Source organism: Cariama cristata, unplaced genomic scaffold (genome assembly GCF_000690535.1).
Source record: "Cariama cristata isolate BGI_N322 unplaced genomic scaffold, ASM69053v1 scaffold1402, whole genome shotgun sequence".
In the NCBI taxonomy this organism is placed as follows: Eukaryota; Metazoa; Chordata; class Aves; order Cariamiformes; family Cariamidae; genus Cariama; species Cariama cristata.
In genome coordinates, this window is record NW_009605285.1 from 9653 (window position 1) to 30861 (window position 21209).

General features: G+C 38.3%; 1 protein-coding gene across 1 annotated transcript; it reads left to right on the plus strand.

The window, feature by feature from the left end:
- The first annotated feature begins 971 nt into the window (after positions 1-971).
- Positions 972-19496, plus strand: TMEM182 (transmembrane protein 182). Its single transcript, XM_009695874.1, has 5 exons — positions 972-1277; positions 1665-1764; positions 3134-3232; positions 12289-12426; positions 19282-19496. The coding sequence occupies exons 1-5, from the start codon at positions 1137-1139 to the stop codon at positions 19494-19496; spliced, it is 693 nt and encodes a 230-aa protein (XP_009694176.1). The 5' UTR covers positions 972-1136.
- Positions 19497-21209: the final 1713 nt, after the last annotated feature.

Sequence of the window (21209 nt, forward strand, 5' to 3'; positions counted from 1 at the left end):
TGCAATAAAATTTTGTGACAAATGTTTTCTCGAGTAAATTGACTTCATCCTTCTCTTGATCCCAGCACTTCCCAGCATGGGATATCAGTGGAATAATTTCTACTCTGGTGATAGATAATGCCAATGAAATTTTATTGGGTAGGGACTGCAGAATCTGGTGCATGGTATAAACTCAACAAATCTTTATGGGGCCATGCCCTGTAATCCACTAGAGAAGGCCTGCTTGGCATGAAAAGAAGTTGTTGAAAAAGCCTTTTTCTTGTGCAGTGGGTCCTTGGAATTTAAATGTATTATCTCATCACCTGCCAAAATGGCCAAAGCACATGTACGGAAAAGTGTCGTCTTTTTTAAAAAAGATTGAAGTTTCTTTATCAAGTGCTGGGAGGAATTGCATGCATTTTTGATATATGCAAATAAAATTCATCTGAATAAATAAAGCACTTAAATGCTTCATTTAGTGTTGTTAAAGGGTAAGACATAAATTTTTAAAGGTAACTGTATTAGTAATAAAGGTTAGGATTTTTCAAAGGCACCTCTGAAATTTGGCTATCATGTTTTAAAGTTCTGTAAAAAAAATCTCAGTCTTCATTTGGTAATGTGACTTATAGTAACTTCCAAAGTGTTGCATGTGTTTCCATCCCTGCTAGCAACCAAGGAAACATTTACGACCAAGCCTGAACTTTGGAAGTCCTTGCTGCTACTGTGTGCTCCGTAATGCGGTTCACATGGACGGACAGAGCCACAGCAACTCCATCTCCATCTCCACTCATATTGATGCACCAGCTGCAATAATATTTCAAGTCAATCCCTGATTAGTTAGGGGAAGGTCAGCTATTTCTGACTGGCCTCGCCCAGAGAGAGAACCAGAATGAAGCTCTGCCATCAGTGTCCTAAAATAGAAGGCCTTTTTCATCTGTCAGGCTTGAGTCAGCCACATGGAACACAAATTAGGAGACACAAATCGACTTGCGGGGCATTGAGAAGAAGGGCACAGGCAGAAAGTCAAGTGAAAAGAAACTTCTTCAGATATGAGCTGTATTCTCCAGACAGCTTTTTAGTAACTTGCCCAATAATTTTATTTATTTTACAGTTTCTTCTAAAGTAATTAACCATTTTTTTAAAAGATAACTGTGATAATGAAGCTGAGTGTGGGGATATTTTTTGGAGGCTTCTTTGCAGCTCTGGGGGTTTTGCTTTTTTTGGTGGCATTTGGAACTGATTATTGGCTTCTTGCTACAGAAATAGGAAGGTGTTCAAAAGCACCTGAAGATGCTAGGGTTAGTATGGACATTTTTATTTATAACAAGAATTATATATGTAGGTTTCTTGGATGTGTTTATTTTGTAAGAATTTACTTCTGTATGAACTTTTGAATATACTCATTTTGACCTTCTGGAAGCTTATAAGCCTGCATCAAAACCTCTTGTAACCAGTTGTAATCAACTCTAAAATGAATTTGTCTTTTGTGATACTACTTTTGGAATATGACATTCTTTCAAAGGAAGTATAACAGTTTACATATGCTATAGCTAACCTGTATTCAGTCAGGCTGTGTTTCATTATGATGGTGATGTTTTTTACCTCAACATCTAATTTCAGGTGAACTTGATTCTTTCAGCCATTTGAAAATTGTATGATAATGGCTTTTTTTTTTAACCCTATAGGGAGAGAAAGCCACTTTCCATCATGAAGGTTTCTTCTGGAGGTGCTGGTTTAGTGGAAATGTAGGAGAGAATAATACCAGCATGTGGAATTTCTGGTATAGTAAGTAACTTTTTCCTTTTACATTGTCTACATTAGTTTGTTCTCAAAGTTTTTGTGGTTTTTTTTTTTTTCTGTCTGATGAATTACTGGATTTCATATGGCTTCTTGACTGATCAGATTCTTCAGCTACCCTAAAATAAATTCTTGACAAACATTTTTGTAATATGTACTAAAGGAAACCCTGGGACAAAATGATACATGTTTAACTATCAACTTGTGCTGTGATAATTACGTCTGCCCTGTTAACCTGAGTCCATTCTTATCAGGACAGTCTCTTGCCACTTGGTGTTAAACAGACTGTTTATTTCTGAAACGTAGGAAAAAAGAGCTTAGTGGTTAGGATGATCCATGAATTTTTGCTTGGAAGGTTTCTCCAATTAGCTCTATGAGTGGGTTAAGGAGGGCATGGGCAAATCCACTGTGAAAATGTTGTAGGACACATGTTCTCCAGAAGAATTCCTCTACTAAATTCATAGGTGACCTTTTACTTTCTTTCACTACATGCCAGGATTTTGGGAAATCAGATATTATTTTACAACCAAAATCTCCCATGAAGAAGAGGTCAAGCAAAACTTCTTTTCCTGTCTTTGACCCTTACAGCTCCCTCTCCTTATTGCATGATTTCCACAATCCTTGTGAAAAGCAGGTGCCATCGTACAAATTTGACTTCAATAACCCATATTTTGCTAAATATATTGCTTGGTCTTAGGTGGCAAATGTAATATTCACTGTAGTTAATTTCCCCTTGTTATTTATCTGGAGAATTCTGTGGCCAGGAATCTGAAATTTAAATGTGGTTTAAGCTAGAGTCAGCTTTTATCTTTCACAAGGAAGAAGGTGATGCTTTTATAAGCATTTAATATAAAGGGTGAAATTACCCTTCTCTGGGGTTATTGATTCCATAGAGTAAACTCATATTTGTTGAGACTATAAACTTTCTGAAGATGTTTGATATTTTTCATTGTTCTTTCACAAGAGAAAAAGTAATTTCCTGGGTCTTTTTTTTTTTTTTTTTTTTTTTTTTTGTGGGACATGCAATAATGAGAGAGACATAACTAACCCTCACAAGAGAAAGGTACATATGCATATAAAAGCATATGTATGCATTGCATATAAATTGCAGTGTGCCTTCAGCAAGGCTGCTTTACTGTTCCTCTAGTACAAATCTGTGTTGCCCTTTAAGGAATATCCTTGGCTGGATATCAAGGCTGGTATCTCTTACCAAACCAAAACCCCTGTAAGCTCTTACCCGGAAAAGAACCTGGAATCTTGAACTACAAAACTCAGTTTGCCCATTTGAAGAACAGGCTTAAAATATTTTATTGTTGAGGTAGTAAAATACTAATCTTCAGCTTTCTTTCACTTTTAGTTAACCAGTCACCCTCTAAGAATTGTACACACGCTTACCTGTCACCATTTCCTCTTATCCGAGGTGAACACAACTCAACCTCCTATGACTCTGCAATCAGTAAGTATTTTTTTGGCTGCAAATGGATACAATGCCTATAGTTTCAAGAAAAAAATTTGGAAGCTTCAGTATAAAACAGCCTTATCATTCCACACAGTTTAATTAATAGAGTTTTGGTGTTTCATACTTCTCATAATTTTACAGCATGCATATTTAAGCCACTATTTAGCAAAGCACTTACATGAATGGTTAGCTATAAGCGTGATGGCAAATGGAAGTAATTTATTAAAAAAGGGACATTTCCTTTTTAGTACTTTTTTCTCCGACATCATAAAAAATATCTTCCTTGGGCTGAATGCATTAAACAAGTAATTCTCATGTATTCCAATAAAACTGTTGTGTGTTTTTTTTTTTTAAATAAATAACAACAAGTGGAAATATGTTGCATTTTTACTTTATGAGGAAGGAGGAGAGGGACCTTGATGCTATCTAAGTTTGTTCAGCTAACTCAGACATCCTGCACCGATTGCTGGATGTACCAGCTTCTCTCCGTTGACACTATAGGGAGCTGAGGTGCTGAAACTGCCCTGAACAGTGTGTGCCATACGTGAACAATGTAGCCTAAGTCTGTAGCAATGGACAGTTTTGTTTTGTGAACTGAGCTCTTTTTAAATATATATATATATATTCTCTATAATAGTTCAAAATACGTAACTATGTTAAACTGAGATACTAACACTGAGAAACTCTACTGCTGTAAAGGAGATACATATGAATATATGTATATGGAAGATACACAGTAATGGAAAACCTTATGTTTGAATAATGCTTGGAAAGCTCTGTTTTTACAACTCTTAAAAACTACTTTAAAATATTGGTCACATTTCATCAGATCAAGGGCTTTATGCAAACATATTTGAAGTAAATCACTTCAGATACGTATTTCATATGATTTTTTAAATAACCAGTGATGTGTGGATGCTGCATGTGTCTGAGCTCGCTGACTCAGTGACTTAAGTGATCCCTTCCTGTCCTGAAGCTGTAATTATGCCTTTGCTAACTTTGAACTGTCTTCAGAATCCGCTTTTTATGCTGCAGACATGAAAAAGAAAGTAAGTTGGACTGATAATAGTTTTTTTAATCTTTAGAATTTATGAACTGTTTGTCCAGGAAGAATTCAGACCTAACCATTCAGAGATCTAATCTGTAACTTCACAGCACATCTAGAACAGTTTATCTTTCCATTTGAAAGTGACAGTCTCATCAGCTCCTAATAATCTAGACAGAGTTTGTATTCCACCATTCACTCATACATTCACAAAGGATCCTCAAATTATATCGCATGATTACACAGAAGTGGACAAACAAAGAATAAGGAAAGGAGAAGGAATATCATCAAAAGTTTAATTAATTTTAGTTAATGTTTGCCAAACGAACCACTGCTCAAATATATTTTTCCTATCTATATTTCATATTAGGAGATTAAAAATAGGCAGAACTGTACTTTAGCTGCTGGCCCAGGTAGAGCGTATTCAGAACCATTCCTGCTATATAAATAGATACAGTTGGATTGCTTTTGAGCTCATTAAAACTGAAGAGGGTTTTTCTAATGCCTCCGGTTCATTTTCAGCATCCAAGCTGAGTTATTTACTAGAGCAAGTATGCTTGTTCAAGAATCTTTCACAAGTTTTTATGAAGAAGGTTATGTCATCGTCTCTTCTGTTAGTTCAAAACTTGTTTCTCCTTTAGTCTAGTTTGACAGTCCTGCCCATGATATTTGGCAAACAAGTTTTTAAAACCTCGCTGCAAGTGCCGTTGCTAAATTGAGAAATGCTAGAAGGTTATCTTCTTCTTCTTGATTCAGAGTGGAGGAAATGCTTCTCTGTAAAAGCCAGTGGCAAAAGCCCTCAGTTTAGTTTAATGAAGAACAAGATTTCATCAACTATTTGTATATCCAGTTGGCTCCATCTAATACCTTGCATCAGCTAAACATAGAACAAGAGGACAGTACCAAAAGATTGAGGTTATTATCTGTTTTTTTTTTTTTTGGTTCTGCTACTGATTCTTGACACAATATTACCATTCTCATAGCTTTCTCAACATATTCACTTTTGGGGATTAAAAAAAGGAAATCTCCCACACAGGTTTATCACTATGTTTTTAGTGAGTCCCTCAAGTCCTATATTAATTGGCAGTGGATAAGAAGAAATAGTATGTCATCTGAAAAATACTTAGTTTGCTCTTTCATAGAAAAATAAACAGCTGAATAAAAAGCTTTAAACTTCATTAGAAAAATCAAACATATATGTAGAACACATTTTCCTAAAAATCTCCAACTTTCTGTTAACAGAACTGTTAGTTTCTGAGCAAGCAAAGGCACGTGACATCTTTTACAGACTGTTTGGCTTAAGAGGCTTTTGGGACCTTATCAGAGGAATTTGGATTTATCTGCAGCCCCTAGTGGAAACACAAATGTGGTTTGTTGGTGGAGTGCCATGTTACCATCCAGTTAGAAGGGCTCAGGCAAAGATAAATTTCCCGAGGAACATAAAATCTCTGATGATTTTTGAGTGCAGTGTCTGGACCAAGTTCTCTGTTGACATAACTCCTTTGGCTTTAGTATCAGTAGGAATTTGGCTCAGAGCTTTTCTGGGCCAGAAATCAAAAGAGGCTCAATCTATCCCCTCTTAGCTTATTTACATCTTTTTGTATGTTGGTTTTATGATGTTTGTGTGACAGTTCCCGAAAGACTCAAAACACTAAGGACCTTGGAGTTTAGTGTTATAGTACACCTTACAAAGCTTTAGACCAAAAGCATGGTACATCTTGCTGTCCCAATCTAGACTATGAGCTCCTGGTGTCAGGAATTATAGCCTTAGATGGGAATGTAGAAACGGAAAAGCCTGCATTGATGCTTATACTGGAGATCTAAATGCATGTTTTAATGTCTTAGATTTCTTTTCATCATTACTGTCAGATGCATGATCAGCTTCGAAGGGTTAGATAGCACTGCTTTGAAATTGCAGCTTGCTGTGTCTTTTAATCACAGTTAGAATGGTTTTGTTCATTCACTGGTTTTGTTAAATACCTTGGTGGAGTGGGGAGGACTTCATCTACCTGCAGCGTAAGGTGTGGTCCACAGCTGTGCTAACCATCATTTATGGTTAATGTGCTTAAAGAAATTTGTAGGCCATGTCATTTATCTTAACCTGAAACAGGCATCTGAATGAACTCGGGGGAAGCCTGACTCTCGTGACTTTCTGTGATGGTACAGTGGTTTATAGTGACAGCTATTACAGCGTGCAGCTCTTAAGTAGACTTAACATGTCATTGTGTTGGCAGCAGATTCATTTATATGATGATTCACAAGCGTATGTGCAACAAATTACAACCTTGGAATAAAAAAAAATAATGAAATGAACATATACAATAAAAGCGCCACAGTAGTGACCTCTACATTCTAAACCAAACATACATTTGTATAATCATAATCAGATTGGTTATCCCGTCAGGGTATTTTGAAAATATAGTAGTATAGTACTTAAATAATAATTCATTGCTATCTAGATTAATGCGTGGTATCATGTCATTAGATTGCTTAACACTGACATTCAAGGACTATCACACTTTTATAAATTTCTTTTGCTACAGGACAATACTAGGCCTGTTTTTGAAAAATGTACAAAGTTCTTAATAGTACAAGTAGTCCTGTTCGCTATAGTGACATTATTCCTAAGAAGAAGTGGTGTAAAATCTAACATTTAGTTAAGTCATTAATTTTATTTTTGAGGTTTTTTTTTTTTTTTCCAACTGTATTTGGAAATAAACAATAGTTCCTTAACTGCTGTAATTGCCCCAGTGCCTTCTGAAGCTAAATTGGAAGCCATTTAATGGGGCTGCGCTGACACATTAGTTTAATACTCTGATTTGTAGCTGCTAATACTTTTTTTCCTGACTATTAGTATCTTATTTTGTCCAGTACTGGGCACATTGCCAGCATTTGAAGTAGTGCCTAATATAATGTACAATACACAATATTTATAGGACTGAAGCAAAATTCTAGTTCAGCAACTGTTAAATCTAAAATGGTGTGATCAAATTTATTGGGAGGTTTGTTACTGGGTTGAAATTAACCTAAAGTAATCTAGAAAATATCAGCAATGAAATCTGAAAATAAAAACTACAGTGACATGTTAGCAGTAGCCTATTTCTAGGAAAAAAAATGCTGTTGTGTAGTACAGTCACATAATTGGCCATGAGACTGTAATACAGTACATTTGCTAAGGGAGAACTCCCCAGCCACCAAGCAATGATAAAGCAAGAAGTATTTAAAAAAGCAATGTATTCACACTGAGACTATTGTATTTGTTTTACTGTTAAGGTTATTTAAAAAAAGATTATTACTACTAAGGGATGGTAAAGGGTACTGAGTGAAATTAAGAAAAGTCTTGTGAGGTTTACTGTGTTGCCAGGTCTGTCTCCTGTGCTGCTGCCGAGATCTGTGATCTCATTTGCAGTTGTTTATCGGCAGAGAAGATACCCCTGATTTAGGGCAGTTCAGGCACTTTACCTTTCACGGTATTTTATGTTGTGGGGGGCAATACTCTTGTCAAAAGCATTTTGATACCTCTTACATTAAATAGGTAAAAAAGTCATATTCTAAAATACAATCCACAGTCAAATCACAGAAAAGGTGCCCTTTAGGATGTGAGCTTGTGGGTGAAAATTCTATGCAACTTTTCCAAGTCATTTTGCCTGTCTTTAATAATGTTTACGCAGCACTGTACTCACACGTGCTTCAAAATGGTTTTTTCAGCTTTGTAGTGCTTAATAATTCACATTGATATTAAATTCAGTATTAAGTGGCTGGGGTTTTTTTTGATAGGCCATAGAAAATGTATGGGCTGATGGCTGAGATTTTCATAGAATCGTAGAATCATTATGGCTGGAAGAGACCTCAAAGATCATCAAGTCCACCTGTATACCTGATGCCACCATGCCCGCTAAACCCACTAAACCATGTCTTGAAGCGCCACATCTAAACGTGTTTTGAACACCTCCAGGGACGATGACTCCACCACCTCCCTGAGGAGCCCGTTCCAATGCTTAACAACTCTAACAGTGAAGAAGTTCTTCCTAATATCCAGCCTGAACCACCCCTGGCACAACTTGAGACCGTTTCCTCTTGTTCTATCGCTAGTTACCGGGGAGAAGTGTTTAAAACACTTGAAGTCAGCAAGGGCAATAAAATTCATGGTATGGTTTCATGAGGCTGACGTTAACATCTCCGGTAGCAGATGGGTGTCGCATTGTGTCATTAGCTATCCTGTTCCTGAATAACCTGTTACGGAGCTTCAGAGGTGTGCACGGCTATTGCACAAGCGTGTGTTGTAGGTGACACAGCTGTGTAACTTTGTCAGGTATATTATTGCTTCTCTTTCGTGTCATGCACCAGTAACTTCTTAAAATATGAATCTGCGGCTTCAGTTTATAATCAATGCTGGGATCTACTCTACTAGAAAAGGGGGCTTTTGATAATTTTCAGCCATTTCTCCAAAATTTGATACCTTACTCAAAACTACATACTTCTTCCAGTTTTCAAATGATGCAGAAGTCTCCAGAGGGACCTAAATTAGGATCTTTAGGGAGAAAAGCAGGTAGCGAGGGAAAACTACAGGTCATGCAATTTTGGAGGGATATACTGCAGCTGTAATGTTCCCGTAGTATACAGGCGGAATGGTGCAGAGCTCAAAGACAAGCACATCGTGTGTACTCCTGTTTTCCTCTGAGTACTGTTTTATTTTTAGTCCTGCCTGTCACTGCCAAGGCAAATGTTGTACCCAACAAAGGGGCAGCTTACCAAGACAAGTTACAGAACCTTCTGTTTAGCACTTTTGCAACACAGAGCAATGGTATCTAAGATTAACACTGCAGATAGGTTTACCTTGGACTCTGCGGCAGTGCTTGTACTTTGTTTCTTCCATTGTAGGAAATACTTGGAATAATGCATGTATTTGAGGTAGCTAACTCAAAAATATCTGTGAAGTACCTTGCAGAGGCAAGGATACTCCTTGTCATCCGGACCAGAACACGGGCTATCTTATGAGCTGCCTCAGAGAGACTTCAAGTGGTGAAAACTTCTGTTAACACTTTGTTTAGGTAGACTGAACCATTATTTCTTGAAACAGGCTGCTTGGATCACAATGTCAGCCCTTTTAATGGGATATAAAGAAACATAATTCAAAGCAGCATCTTCTGTTGCATTTTATCTGTTGTGGTTCACCTCAATCCCAGTGCAGTGAAGTCCTTGTCTTGAAGAGTAAGTTCATTCTTAGGAAGGTTTAATTTCAGCCAACTCTTTTGTGTTCATCTACAGATGCCAGCTAAGGTAAATGACAGCAGTAGGGCTGTATTGTAATTTTGAGTGATTAGCCCTGTAGGAGCTGGTCTTGCTCATCTAAACAGAGAAGATGGGAAATGTGGTCTGAACCGAAGTGGTCTGAGGATGAAATAAGTGAAGCCTTCTTTGCAGAAAGATGGTTGCTTTTTAACTCCCTTACTAAAGAAAAAGTCTAAATGCTCTTAGGCTGTTTCCTCACGCCTGTGCCACAGATGATCCAAATGACTAACGGTCTTGCAAATTAGAGGGGGTAGTCTTTTGCTTGAAAAGCCACAGATTTGGGAGCATTGCAGACTTTTTACCTGTCAGCTATAGTCTGTTTTCTAATTGATATTTAATGACAGAGTTAGCTGGATAAACAAGTATTAGGATCATCAGAATTTATCCATGATTCTCTAGAGTGAATAATTATTTCTAGAGAAATAGAATGGAAGCTTATTTCAGGTGATAGCTCAGTCAAATCAGTATTTCACGTACAATGCATAAAATAGTTATGCTGTTGGAGCAGAGAAACAGCTTTTCTTTTATACAGTTAGAGAGAGGTTTAAACAAATTTTCATCAGTTACATTTGTACTCCTTTTGTGTTCCATTTCCAGGAATATTTGAACAAGTCAAGCTTTTCTGGTAAAATTTCACTAAAAGCAGACTTCAAAGCTTCCTGTGTGAAGAGCAGATAATGAAATTGGATACTGATTTTGTAATGCTGGAGAATCTTGTGTCCTCATCCATTCAGAAAACAGAAACAGTGCTGTATGACTTAAGTGACTGACCATAATGATCTCAAAGAAAGCTTTCTCAAGGTCCATTTTGGCCAATGTGCCCTATTATGTAGCATGACTTTGAAGTACCTTGGGCCATCCGTGTAAAAGAGTTGGGTGGTTATAGACTGATTTAGCGGTATTAGGTTTTAAATGAGGAAGTAATGTCCCATGGACTTGGGGACTGCACTGAAGCTTAGCAAAGTAGCCCCATGAGTAAAATAACATGAAATTGCTTCAGAAACCCAAGACTGAAGGACTTGAGAGATTTACCTTTCTAGGTCTCCATTCAGTGTCCATTTTCATTAAGTGAATCATTTAACTATGTGTTTAACTTTAAACAGGTGTCTAAGTCCCATAAGGGGTAGAGTACGTACAGCAGAATACGCACTTAACTGCTTTGCTGAGCCACAGCCTTAACTCTTACCTACTCTTTCCATATTTTTTTGTTTATGTGGAAAGAAGACTTGTCTTGGATATGAACCAAAAGACAATTTTAACCCTTCTGCCAGCTACTTTCAGACACATTCATCCTTCCCATGCTCAAATCTGCTGATCAGTGTCTCTGAATGTTTGCCTGGATTAAAAAGGATGTTATTTAAAAAGTGTGGCTAATGTGATGTGGTGAACGTGATCTAGCTAATACATTTACAAAGCTGAGAGAAGGAAGATGATGCATACTTTAACATGAGTTAAGCTGATCAAGTAAAAAACTATCGATTTTTGGAACACATTAGTGGGAAGCACAAGCTGATACTGTCTAGTGCACCTTCAGATTTCAGATGAGAGCAAACCCAAATTATTCCAGAATAGCTGGCTCTATGAAACTGTATGAGTTTGAAACTTTCAGGATATGAACGAGTATAATAGTTGCTTGGTTGTGTTTTGCCATAACAGTAAGTAGGTGCTGTCAAATGATAAGTGGCAGTTTCTTTTGTGACTCACTTTTCCTGACTTGCCAGCTGGCTTATATGCTTTCCCTCAGTTGGGTGGAAATGTTTTTCACTTACTGAATTGTCAGTGCTTCAAGATTTTCAGATCTGACACTGGAGATCTTTGCAACTCATAATTTTACTAATGGGTTGTGTTAATGTACCAATTTTTAAATTCGTGGGAGAAATTTATGTCACTCTTGTAGCATTTATAAAATGATGACTTAGTTAAATGGATGTGCAATTAACCAGCTAAAAAATAATTGTTAGAAAGACTCTTTTGGCCAGAGTATGTCACAAAACTCTCGGCTCATTTATCACCAGCTGCATCCATTAATTCAGCACTGCTTGGCACTGTTTAACAGGGGCTTCTGAAACATCACATTTTAAATTTAATAAAATACAAAGAGCTTTAGAGCAGGAATAGGCTGGTTTAAAATACTTAACTGTTTTTCAGAAACATGGTTCACATTTTTTGACTTTCTCCCCCCTCCTGCTTTAGATTTCTGTCTATTGAATATGACTATATGTGAGGAGAATTATCCAGTTGTAAATTGTGGAGAACTTACAGATTGCTATTGGTGATACGGTCTGAGCACTAAGAATGTCAAGATGTCGCGGGTCTCTGCTTCTCCCAGACAATTTTGGTAAAACAATTGTATCCTGTCAGTCCAATCATTTATCCCAAAGAATCATTGCTACAGCTTTGGTGTACCATTTTCTAAAGAGCACAAATTTGTTCAAGTTGCTATCTTACAAGACACTGCTAAATATTAAGCAGACGGTTTTCATTCTTGGTAACTTACAACCTATTTTCCGTGATCATCAGATAAGGACTGGTGTTCAAACCTAATTTGGTCCACATGATATATAATGTATATGCACAACAGAATGAAAGTTCCATTTGTTAATAAGGCAAGTGAAAAGAGAAGGGGAAAAGAAAAATCTTTGTTAGCCAAATATGTCACTTGTTTAAGTTCTAAAAAGTGTTGTACTCTTTTATTCTCCTTTTTCCCTTTCTCCAGTTTATCGAGGTTTCTGGACAGTTCTTATGCTCCTGGGAGTGCTCACTATTGTGATGGCTAGTTTCTTCATCATCTGTGCAGCTCCTTTTGCCAGCCACATTCTGTACAAAGCAGGAGGAGGCTTTTTCATCATTGCTGGTGGGTATACTGTTTGCTCAGTCAATTAAAGAATAGAAAGGATGAGGTATTTCTTCCATTTTCTGTGACCAAAAATTATATTAATCATGGTTAAAAGAAAGAAAAAGCATGTGCTTCTGTCCTTTGCCTTGTGGACTGCCTGCCTTGGAGACAACTCTTTCCGGAGTTATTTAGTCATGAAGCTATTCTAAAAGCTACCTTTGGATTAAGATAAAAAAAAATCCAGGACAAATCATGGAATTACACTGCAATTCAATCTACTTTTTTAGCAGGAAAAAGAATGCATATTTAGGGATGCTGCCTTGTAGGATTCTCAAGGGCTTTAGCTAAGGAAAGTTTTGTTTTTTTTTATCAGTGACACAAAAGGTGATTACGGTGGGCTCTAAAGAAGTTTGAAGACAGAGCACATTCACATGACACATATAGGTGAAATGTTTTGGATGTGATTGGAGTACACAAAATAGTTGTCACCTATGAGTAAGTGGTAGCTCTAAACCTCTGTGAATGAATGATAACAAATAACTGAATTCCCTTCTTCCTCATAACTCACACGTACTATGGAGAATGCCCCCTCCCAGGATTCAGCTGATATGGACAGCTCTCTGGGATGCTGTTCGGTTAACCTTGAAAAGTCTGAGAAGTTGTCACACTGGTGTGTAAGATTCAGTTGTGTGGGATGTAAATGATATTATGTGCTCAACCACTGTTCTCCTTTCTATAAAGCCTGGTGAGAGGCAGCCCTGCGAGAGCAGGTTTGTCTTACAGGGTAGAGCCACTCGTGTCAGGACCAAAAGGCCTGGGGTCTCTTTCTGCTTTTGTTACTGACCTGCTGACCTTGCTTACCCACCTCACCTCGCAGCTCTTCATATGCAGCTAGTGATCATTATTCCCTTTTAAAGGACCTTCAGTGAAGTGCAGGAAGGATTTTATAATATTTTTGCTGAAAAAAAACTCCTGCATACTTGCATTTGATCCCTTGAGAATTACTCCTCCACACTTTTAAAAGACATACAAAAAATATTCATAGTCTGATGGAAACCCTAAGATATTTCAATGCTTTCTGTCACTAATTTGCAGGGTAAGAGCCCATGTGAGTCCTGCTCTTTTTCTGCATTTGTAATCTGTAAAAAACCTCAGCTGTCACTAGAAAGTAGCAGAGGCTGTTAGAGAGGAAAAGGGCACTTGAAAGACGCCAGGAACCGACGGGCAGAGGCGCGAAGCGACGTGTGTGTTCTCCACTCTGGGTCAGTTAATCTGCCCTCGTTTAGGCAGGAGAAAGTTAGATCCCCAAGTCTGTGCTAGTCTCCCTTGGCTTCCCTAGGAGGCCTGCAAGAGGCAATAACCTTCATTGGCAGTAAAAACACTAGGTATGTAAGAAGTTCCCCCAGCTGGGGATTCATTTCATCCTGAAAGAGGGGCCTAATTGGATCAGATGAATGCACCGCGGAGGAACCCTACACTTCTCTTTCCTTTACCGAGGGAATCTAGAGAGACTATTTTTTTAGGTGTGTGAAGTTAAGTGAGCTTTACTATCCCAGTGTGTGACCTTAGGCCTGTCTCTTTGCCCCTCTCACCCTTTGTCCCTATAGAGCAGATGTTCTTCAAGGGAAATCCTGACTTTTTACTCTTTGTATATGCAGTATCTTTCAACTTCAGGACTGTTCTCAATCAGAGCTTCAGAGAAGAGCTGTGTTATTTTTTCTATTGCCATTCTTGTTGTTGAAAAGCAAAGATATTTAGCAAAATCCTGCTATGATTTGCCAAAAGGTAGTGGTGGAAGCAGAATATAGGACCCTGGAGCCACTCAAATTGGACAAGACATTTTGGCTTGGGTAGGGGTTTCTCAGTAGAAGTGTATGAGCCTCCTTCATTGCTCTGTCCCACGTACATGCTCTCCATTCCTTTCCCCCTGCTTATCTGGAGGCTTTGATGTCCATCTGCCAATGGTCCTTGCTTGCATCTCTTCTCGCAAGGTTACTGAGCCTGTTGCTCTTTCCCCACCTTGTCTGATGGATCTCACCTCTCCCCAGCAGTCCTCATATCTCAAAGAGGGTCGCGTGGTCACAGAAGCCAAAGCGCTGCTTGTGACACTAGCTACAAAGCTAGCAGCTGATGCACAGTGCATACCAACTTTTGTAGAGTTTTTATCCTTTGGGCAGCAGGTTTGAGACCATCATCACCTGGGCCCCATGCCCTTACCTCTCACCCTCCAGAGCTCTGTAATTACCCACTCAAGGTCTCTCTGCCAGCATCACTGGTGCCCATGTGGATGAACTGCAAAGGGTCTCCAAGGGCCAAGAGAACCTCAGAAACTTCTCCATAGTGTTGCATATCTAGGGCCCAGAATAGCAGCAAACCTATCCACAGGGCAATTCTGATGTCTGGTCTGTGGCAGAGTCACACACCTGCCTTTTCTTCCTCCTGATCTTTAAGAAAGGCTGCCCACTTCTCCTACTGAGTGGTTCAGCTGAACTACTGCAAATGGAGAGGCACACACAATTAGTCATTTGTATTGGTGGCAGCTTATTGACTAGCGGCTTTCCCTATTAAGCTTTGTAACCACATTAACTACCTGAGGCTGCAGGTGAAACTACAGATGCTACACCTTTGGGGAAAAAGTGCGTATTAGTTCAGCGATACCACAGTCAGTGACTTTGCATCCTCACCTCCATGTCTGCAATATCAGAGGATGGACCAAGAGCAGCTACAGTAGTGCAAACTGTAAGAAGCCTTACAGTTGATTCAAAGGTCATAGGAAAAGAAGTGAAAGCTGCTGTAAAATAATCACTTAGAGCAGCCTTCAATAAAGTCCGTAATTACCTTGGGCCTGTTCCTGCCTGGACGGTGGTGAAAATTGTCCTCTTGTACTGATGTCAAACAAGCAAGCCCCTAGGATGTGCACAGAGCATTAGAGAATCACACCCTTGTGAAGAAGCAAGATTAGAAGTACGACTTCTGCTTCCTGCCAAAAGAGTGAAAAAAGCTGATATTTTAATTCTAGCTCCTAGATGAGGACAAAAATCTGTCTTCAGAGATATGTGCCAGCTCCCATAACTTTTAAGTGTGATCCTCTGCACGTACTTCAGAGTGGAATGTCAACCATACTTTTTAAATAAAGGTCACAAGAGGCCAAGGTAGGTGGTAGAATCTGTAACGAGGACAAGGAAAGAAAAACGCAATTGAAGAAAAAAATATATACACACACATACAAGTTTTCTTCAAGTGAGATAAAGAGTTCTCAACTTCTAGGCACAAGTAAAAAGCTCACATCATTCTTTCCAGCACCTGTTGTCTTCGTGTCTGCATAGTAAAAGATTCATGCATAAACAGCCATTCACCATTGACAAGTGAAAGGCATTTCTACGTGGGAAGAATAAGTACTAAAGGCCAGCAAACTGCTTCTTGAATTTATAGACATTTCTAAAGGTTCTGTATTCTTTCTCCTCTGCAATATGCACAAGTATTTGTTTGAAAGAAATTCAAAAGAATAAATGCAAAAGACAGAAAAGAGCGACCTCAGAGAAGTCCACGTCTTATCACGCTGCACAGAGCTGTGTATCAAACATGTGTGTTCTTAAAAAAATGCAAAATGGAAAAAAAGAAAGGAAAAGAAGGAGGAGGGAAGTATTTATTTGTCTTAATCTCTCTCAGACATATTTCATGTTCTAGGAATAGTTTCCCCCGTCATTCCCGATTCATGCAACTGCTGTTTTATTTTATATTCACTAAAAGGCAAGGGCAAATGGACAACCGCACACTATGCAAAAGGTCTAAATGCTGAAAATGTAGAAATACATCGTAGCACACATTGTTCCTAAAAATATTTGCTTCATGAGATTGTGAAGGGTTTTTTCAATCATCTCAGTAATTTTGCCTTAGAGCTTGGCTATGAGAGTTCATGACATTCACAATAGATAGTCAGTGCAAGGCTGCAGGAACCGATTTCCCAGAATAAATATATATTCTGTAAGGTCCTGACTAAGTGCTTAACTCCCATGAAATCATAACTCTGTGAAAATTAGACAAAAGGAGCACTAATGAATGAAATGCTGTTGGAGGCAACAGGACATGGTCAGTTTTTACTTAGCCTAATTCTACTGTTCACGACATTTCTTGAACACACTAAGCAATATACCTACTAATTAGCCTCCATTAGCTGATAGTGAGAACCCTTAAATACTCCTTTAGTGCCTTAATTAACTAAGAGGGTTTACATATTCTCCCTTTCTTTTTCTTCTCTTTTAAAGAAGGACATTTATCTCTGCTTGACATACATGTCTTCAGCAAATTTCCATACCCGACAATTTGCCACACACAGGTATTAACAGCTTGCTGTGAAATCACCCCATGGATTTTAGCTTCCCTGAAGTTGTTTTACCACTGGCAGCACTGGCTCTTTTCCACCTACATGGTGTTGGCTCTACTTTAACCACCTAGAAGGTGTTGCTTCAGACTACCTGAAGAGTAAGGAGTGCCCATTTCGAGATTAAAGCACCTCTGACGGAGTCTTGTTTTAATGGCAGATGCTTCTGACTAATGAGGCTACTTAGCTTTGTATCTGCCTAGGGTTCCAGAGGTCATTCCAGATGTGCAAGACCTGGTTATACTTCCCTCCTGCTATAGTAAGGGAATATGCATCACTACTTTTTGTAATCGTTATCATTTTGGACTAAGTTTTCCCAGATGCAGAGACTAAATAGAAGACTACAGACATTTGAAAATGCACAGGTACAGCTATCTGAAGAGATAAATTCCAATGTTCATATGGATTTCACCATATTATTAATGTATCTTTTCAAATCTTTGGACTATAATTTTTTTTTTTTGGTTGAAGTTTTGAAACTTTGAACAAACTCTAATACCTCCATTTATGCATTTGGCCCTGATTCTTTTTACTTTTTACATCAAAAGTTACTGACTCTGTTTGGTTCTAATTTTCCTATGTTGCCTACATTATCTGTTATCATTAGATGTTCTGTTATAGGAATCTTCTGCTAAATTTGTCTTATATTTGGAGAGTCTTCAATTTAATTTCTTATTCTTTATGTCTGGCCCTAAGGTGATCCTCCTCTCTGACTGTTTCACTGATTTTATATTTAATACAAGTACAGTACTAAATTCCATCAAAATTGAATTTTACTGAAGTAAAATACTTTCAAAATTGATTTTATGCATTTTAGAGTTGAGTGTTGATTTTTTTCAAACTTTGTTAGGAATTTGAGCCCTAGCAAAAAATGTAATACTGGAAGTATATTTCATGGACAGGAAATGTGTCTACCTCTTTCTTTATTTAGTTTTCTACTTTCTTTCAGCCTCATAAAAATTGCAGATCCTTTGGGATTTTCAGTGTCGTTTTGATTATGAATCAAGTTAACTACTTTAGCTCTTTTTTTGGTGGGCTTCAAAACGAAGTGTTCACAAGCACTGAGTTGTGAGCTCTCACCTATCAGATGTTCAGGATGTGCAGAATGTAAAGCTATCACATTTTGACCATAAAGCACCAATAAGAATAAGAAAGGTAACCATGAAAGGTTATGAGGACAGGTGGATCTGGAAGCAAATGTCTGTCCATGGGTGCTTCAAAAGTGCATTTCTGGGTTTTGCCACAAGTGTCACATCTGTTCAAGCTTGCATTGTAAGTATTTAGGAGGATGGGGAAGAGACCACAAATACCTTTGGCTTACACTCTGCGGCTCTACAGCCTGTAGTTTGGCAATAAGTGTTCCCAGGAGTATGCGCTGGCTTGTGGTTTTAATGAGGCACCTAAACATCCCGGGATAAAAACATGATGGGGTGGTGTCCCCCAAATATTTTAATGTTGGAATAGGTAGTCCTGCTGCTGTAACTGTGCCATGACAGCTGAAGATCAGGGAGCAAGTGGGTACAGGCTGGAGCATGCAAATAATTCAGACTTGTGCCCTCAGTTTTCCAGCAAATCTTCTGCTGGAGCATCTGTGCTGCATTTCTGAAGGCTTGCATTTCTCAAGTGTCCACATACCTCTAAAGTGAAATGAAATATTAGGAATGCAACTGATACTTTGGAAAGCACTTTATTCTTATATCTCCTTCTGGTGTATAGTAACAGAGAGATTAACAAAGTTTGTAGGGACATGTGCTCCTATTACTATCATGTGTAAACCATCCAAAGGCCTTTCAGAGGAGTGGCTGGGAAAAGGCTGTGAATTATGTGGTGGATTAATTCCAGGAAACTGTTGTATCCAGTCTGAGGTTAATACTAATAGCCTGCTTCACAGCTATTATTTCATTATTGTTGGGTTTTGTTCCTGTATCAGGAACTTCTTTTCTAATATGGAGGATTTTGAATTAAATACATCTGAATTCGTCTGCAAAATATTTGAGTAGGATACTCTGAAGGTAGTGTGTTCCAAACAAAGCCCTCTTCATAAGAAAAAAGAAGCAAACGTAGAGAGGTGAAGATGATAGAAAGATTCCCCACCCTTTTCCCCTTTTCATATCTCCTCCAAAAGACTGTGATATAGGGAAAAATGTCAGAGTTTGGGAGGCAAAAGTAGGTATTTTTTTTCCAGGTTGTCCCATCCCGTCCCCCCTCCTTGGCTCCTGATTTCAAAACTGTAAATACTTACCTGAATTTTGTCCCTAAACACACCAGTGTTTCAGTCTAGCTACCAAAACCAGATACATCCTTTGTTGTGGGCGTATGCCTTTCAGTGCAAATCAGAAGCAAAATGGAGATAGTGCTTGTTAGAGGAAGCCAAAGGCAAAAAATACACAGTGGTGGCTGACTGTGGGTTTGATGGGTTTCTAGGTATTACAGTAAATGCACCCAGCGTTTGTCTCACATTCTGCTGTTGAAACCTGGTGTTTCTTTTCCAGGTGTCTTGTTTTCGCTGGTGGTCGTGATGTACGTCATCTGGGTCCAGGCGATGGCTGATCTGGAAAACTACACAAACATGAAAAAAATGGATTGCCCAGACTTTGCTGTTTATGTACGTTATGGCTGGGGGTTTTTTGTTGTCTCCTCTAGAGGAATTTTAAAAAAAATGCTGTTCTTGTTGGTAGGACGTGCCATTTATTTACACTCAGACTAGTCATACGCTGCTGAAGGGAATACAGGAATCCCAGTGAAACTTCATGACAATTGTAAACTGGAACACAGTTTTATACACTATTACCATTATGGCAATCCTAAGTGTGCAGGCAGACTTCTGGAAATCCTTCTGTTACTTGTTTAAGGATAAAGGACACAGAACTCAATACAGGAAGAAACCACCTTTAGTCCAAATAGTTGTTTTTAATTATTTAGAAAGTACACACGTGTTCTCCATATTAGCAGGTATACTATTAATAGCATTCTTACAGTTTTGCAACCAGAGGAAAGCAAAAATTTTCTGCCACCAAAAGCCCAACATGAAGTGGGCCAAATCAACATTTTATACATTTGTCTTTTAACATTTACTTCATGTTTCTGCTTGTGGAGAATGGTAGAAGGTAGAGGAGAAAACAAACATTCAAACACAGTAATTCAATCTACCTCCTCTCCTGTTTTCCACTACTTGCCTTAGCTTTAATAAAAGCAAACATGTCTGCACTTTATAAAAATAGAGTGCAGTTGTTCCTGCAGCATCCATGGGAAGAGGACGAGAGAGAAGACAATTGCCGTGAACAGTGACCTGGTGCTAGTCCGTACATTTAAAAGCTTAACTACTTCCGTTACACATTTCTCTTTTCTGTAAGCATTTGAAAGCCGTATACTTCTGTATGCTGAAATCCATGTTTGTTGCATGATTTTATAAGCCAAAATGCCGTAGTTAAATCACTAGTTGAAGCTATGCCAAAATTGTACTTTGAATTATAGCATTAATATTTTAATCAAGTTTTAACCCTTTTATTTTTGGATGGAATAATTGGCTCCTCCAACAAACGTTTTCCTGGTTGTGTAAAATGACTTTTTTATTAAAAAAAGTTTATTATGAAGACAATATCTAGGACACGAAAACGTATGTTTTATGTAGCTTTCATTTTCCCAAACATTAAAAATCTGCATATAGACCAAATCCAACTTGCCTACTACTGATCGCAGGGAAGGCAATGAGCCTAGCTAAGACAACAGGGGAGATGGATTTGGTTCCATATTGTAGGAGTGGCTGTTTCTCTGTGTATGTATGTGTGTGTGCGCACATATGTTTGGAAGATGGGGTAAAGATGGGACTGTATGCATGGTATGGAAAAGATCGAGTGCAGTTTGAACAATTGGGAAACTTTGTCTGGCATTGGGCCCAAGTTGAAATTAAATCCGTCTGCGAGTGTGTTGGTTTTCACTTTGTAACTCAATGCAGAATAGTTTGGGACTGATGGGGAAAAGTAAAGACTGGTTTCTTCTTGTTCATAATGCTTAATTCCACAGCTGTTACGAATACTGAAAGCATCACTAAAAGGCAGGAAAGGAGTGCCTACCTAGAAGATGTGGTGGGCCAGATTGGATGTTGCTTCCATTTTGGGAACTTTTGTGATTGGAAGTTTTCCAGCCTTCCATGCTACTTATTTATTTTTCCATCATCAAGATTAGCTTTATACATTATAGAACAGGAAGACAACAAGGGCAGGGGGTAAGGGAGCTAGGATTATGAGGTTTGGAATAATTACTGAATCACAAAAATATTTTTATTGGCAGCTAACATGGTGTTTTTAATTACTGTGTCATAGAGTATGATGGCTGAATTTTAACCAAATATTCATAAGCACATATATGAACTCCATATAAATGGTAGCCATCCGGAGAACATTAGGGTTACACTATAATG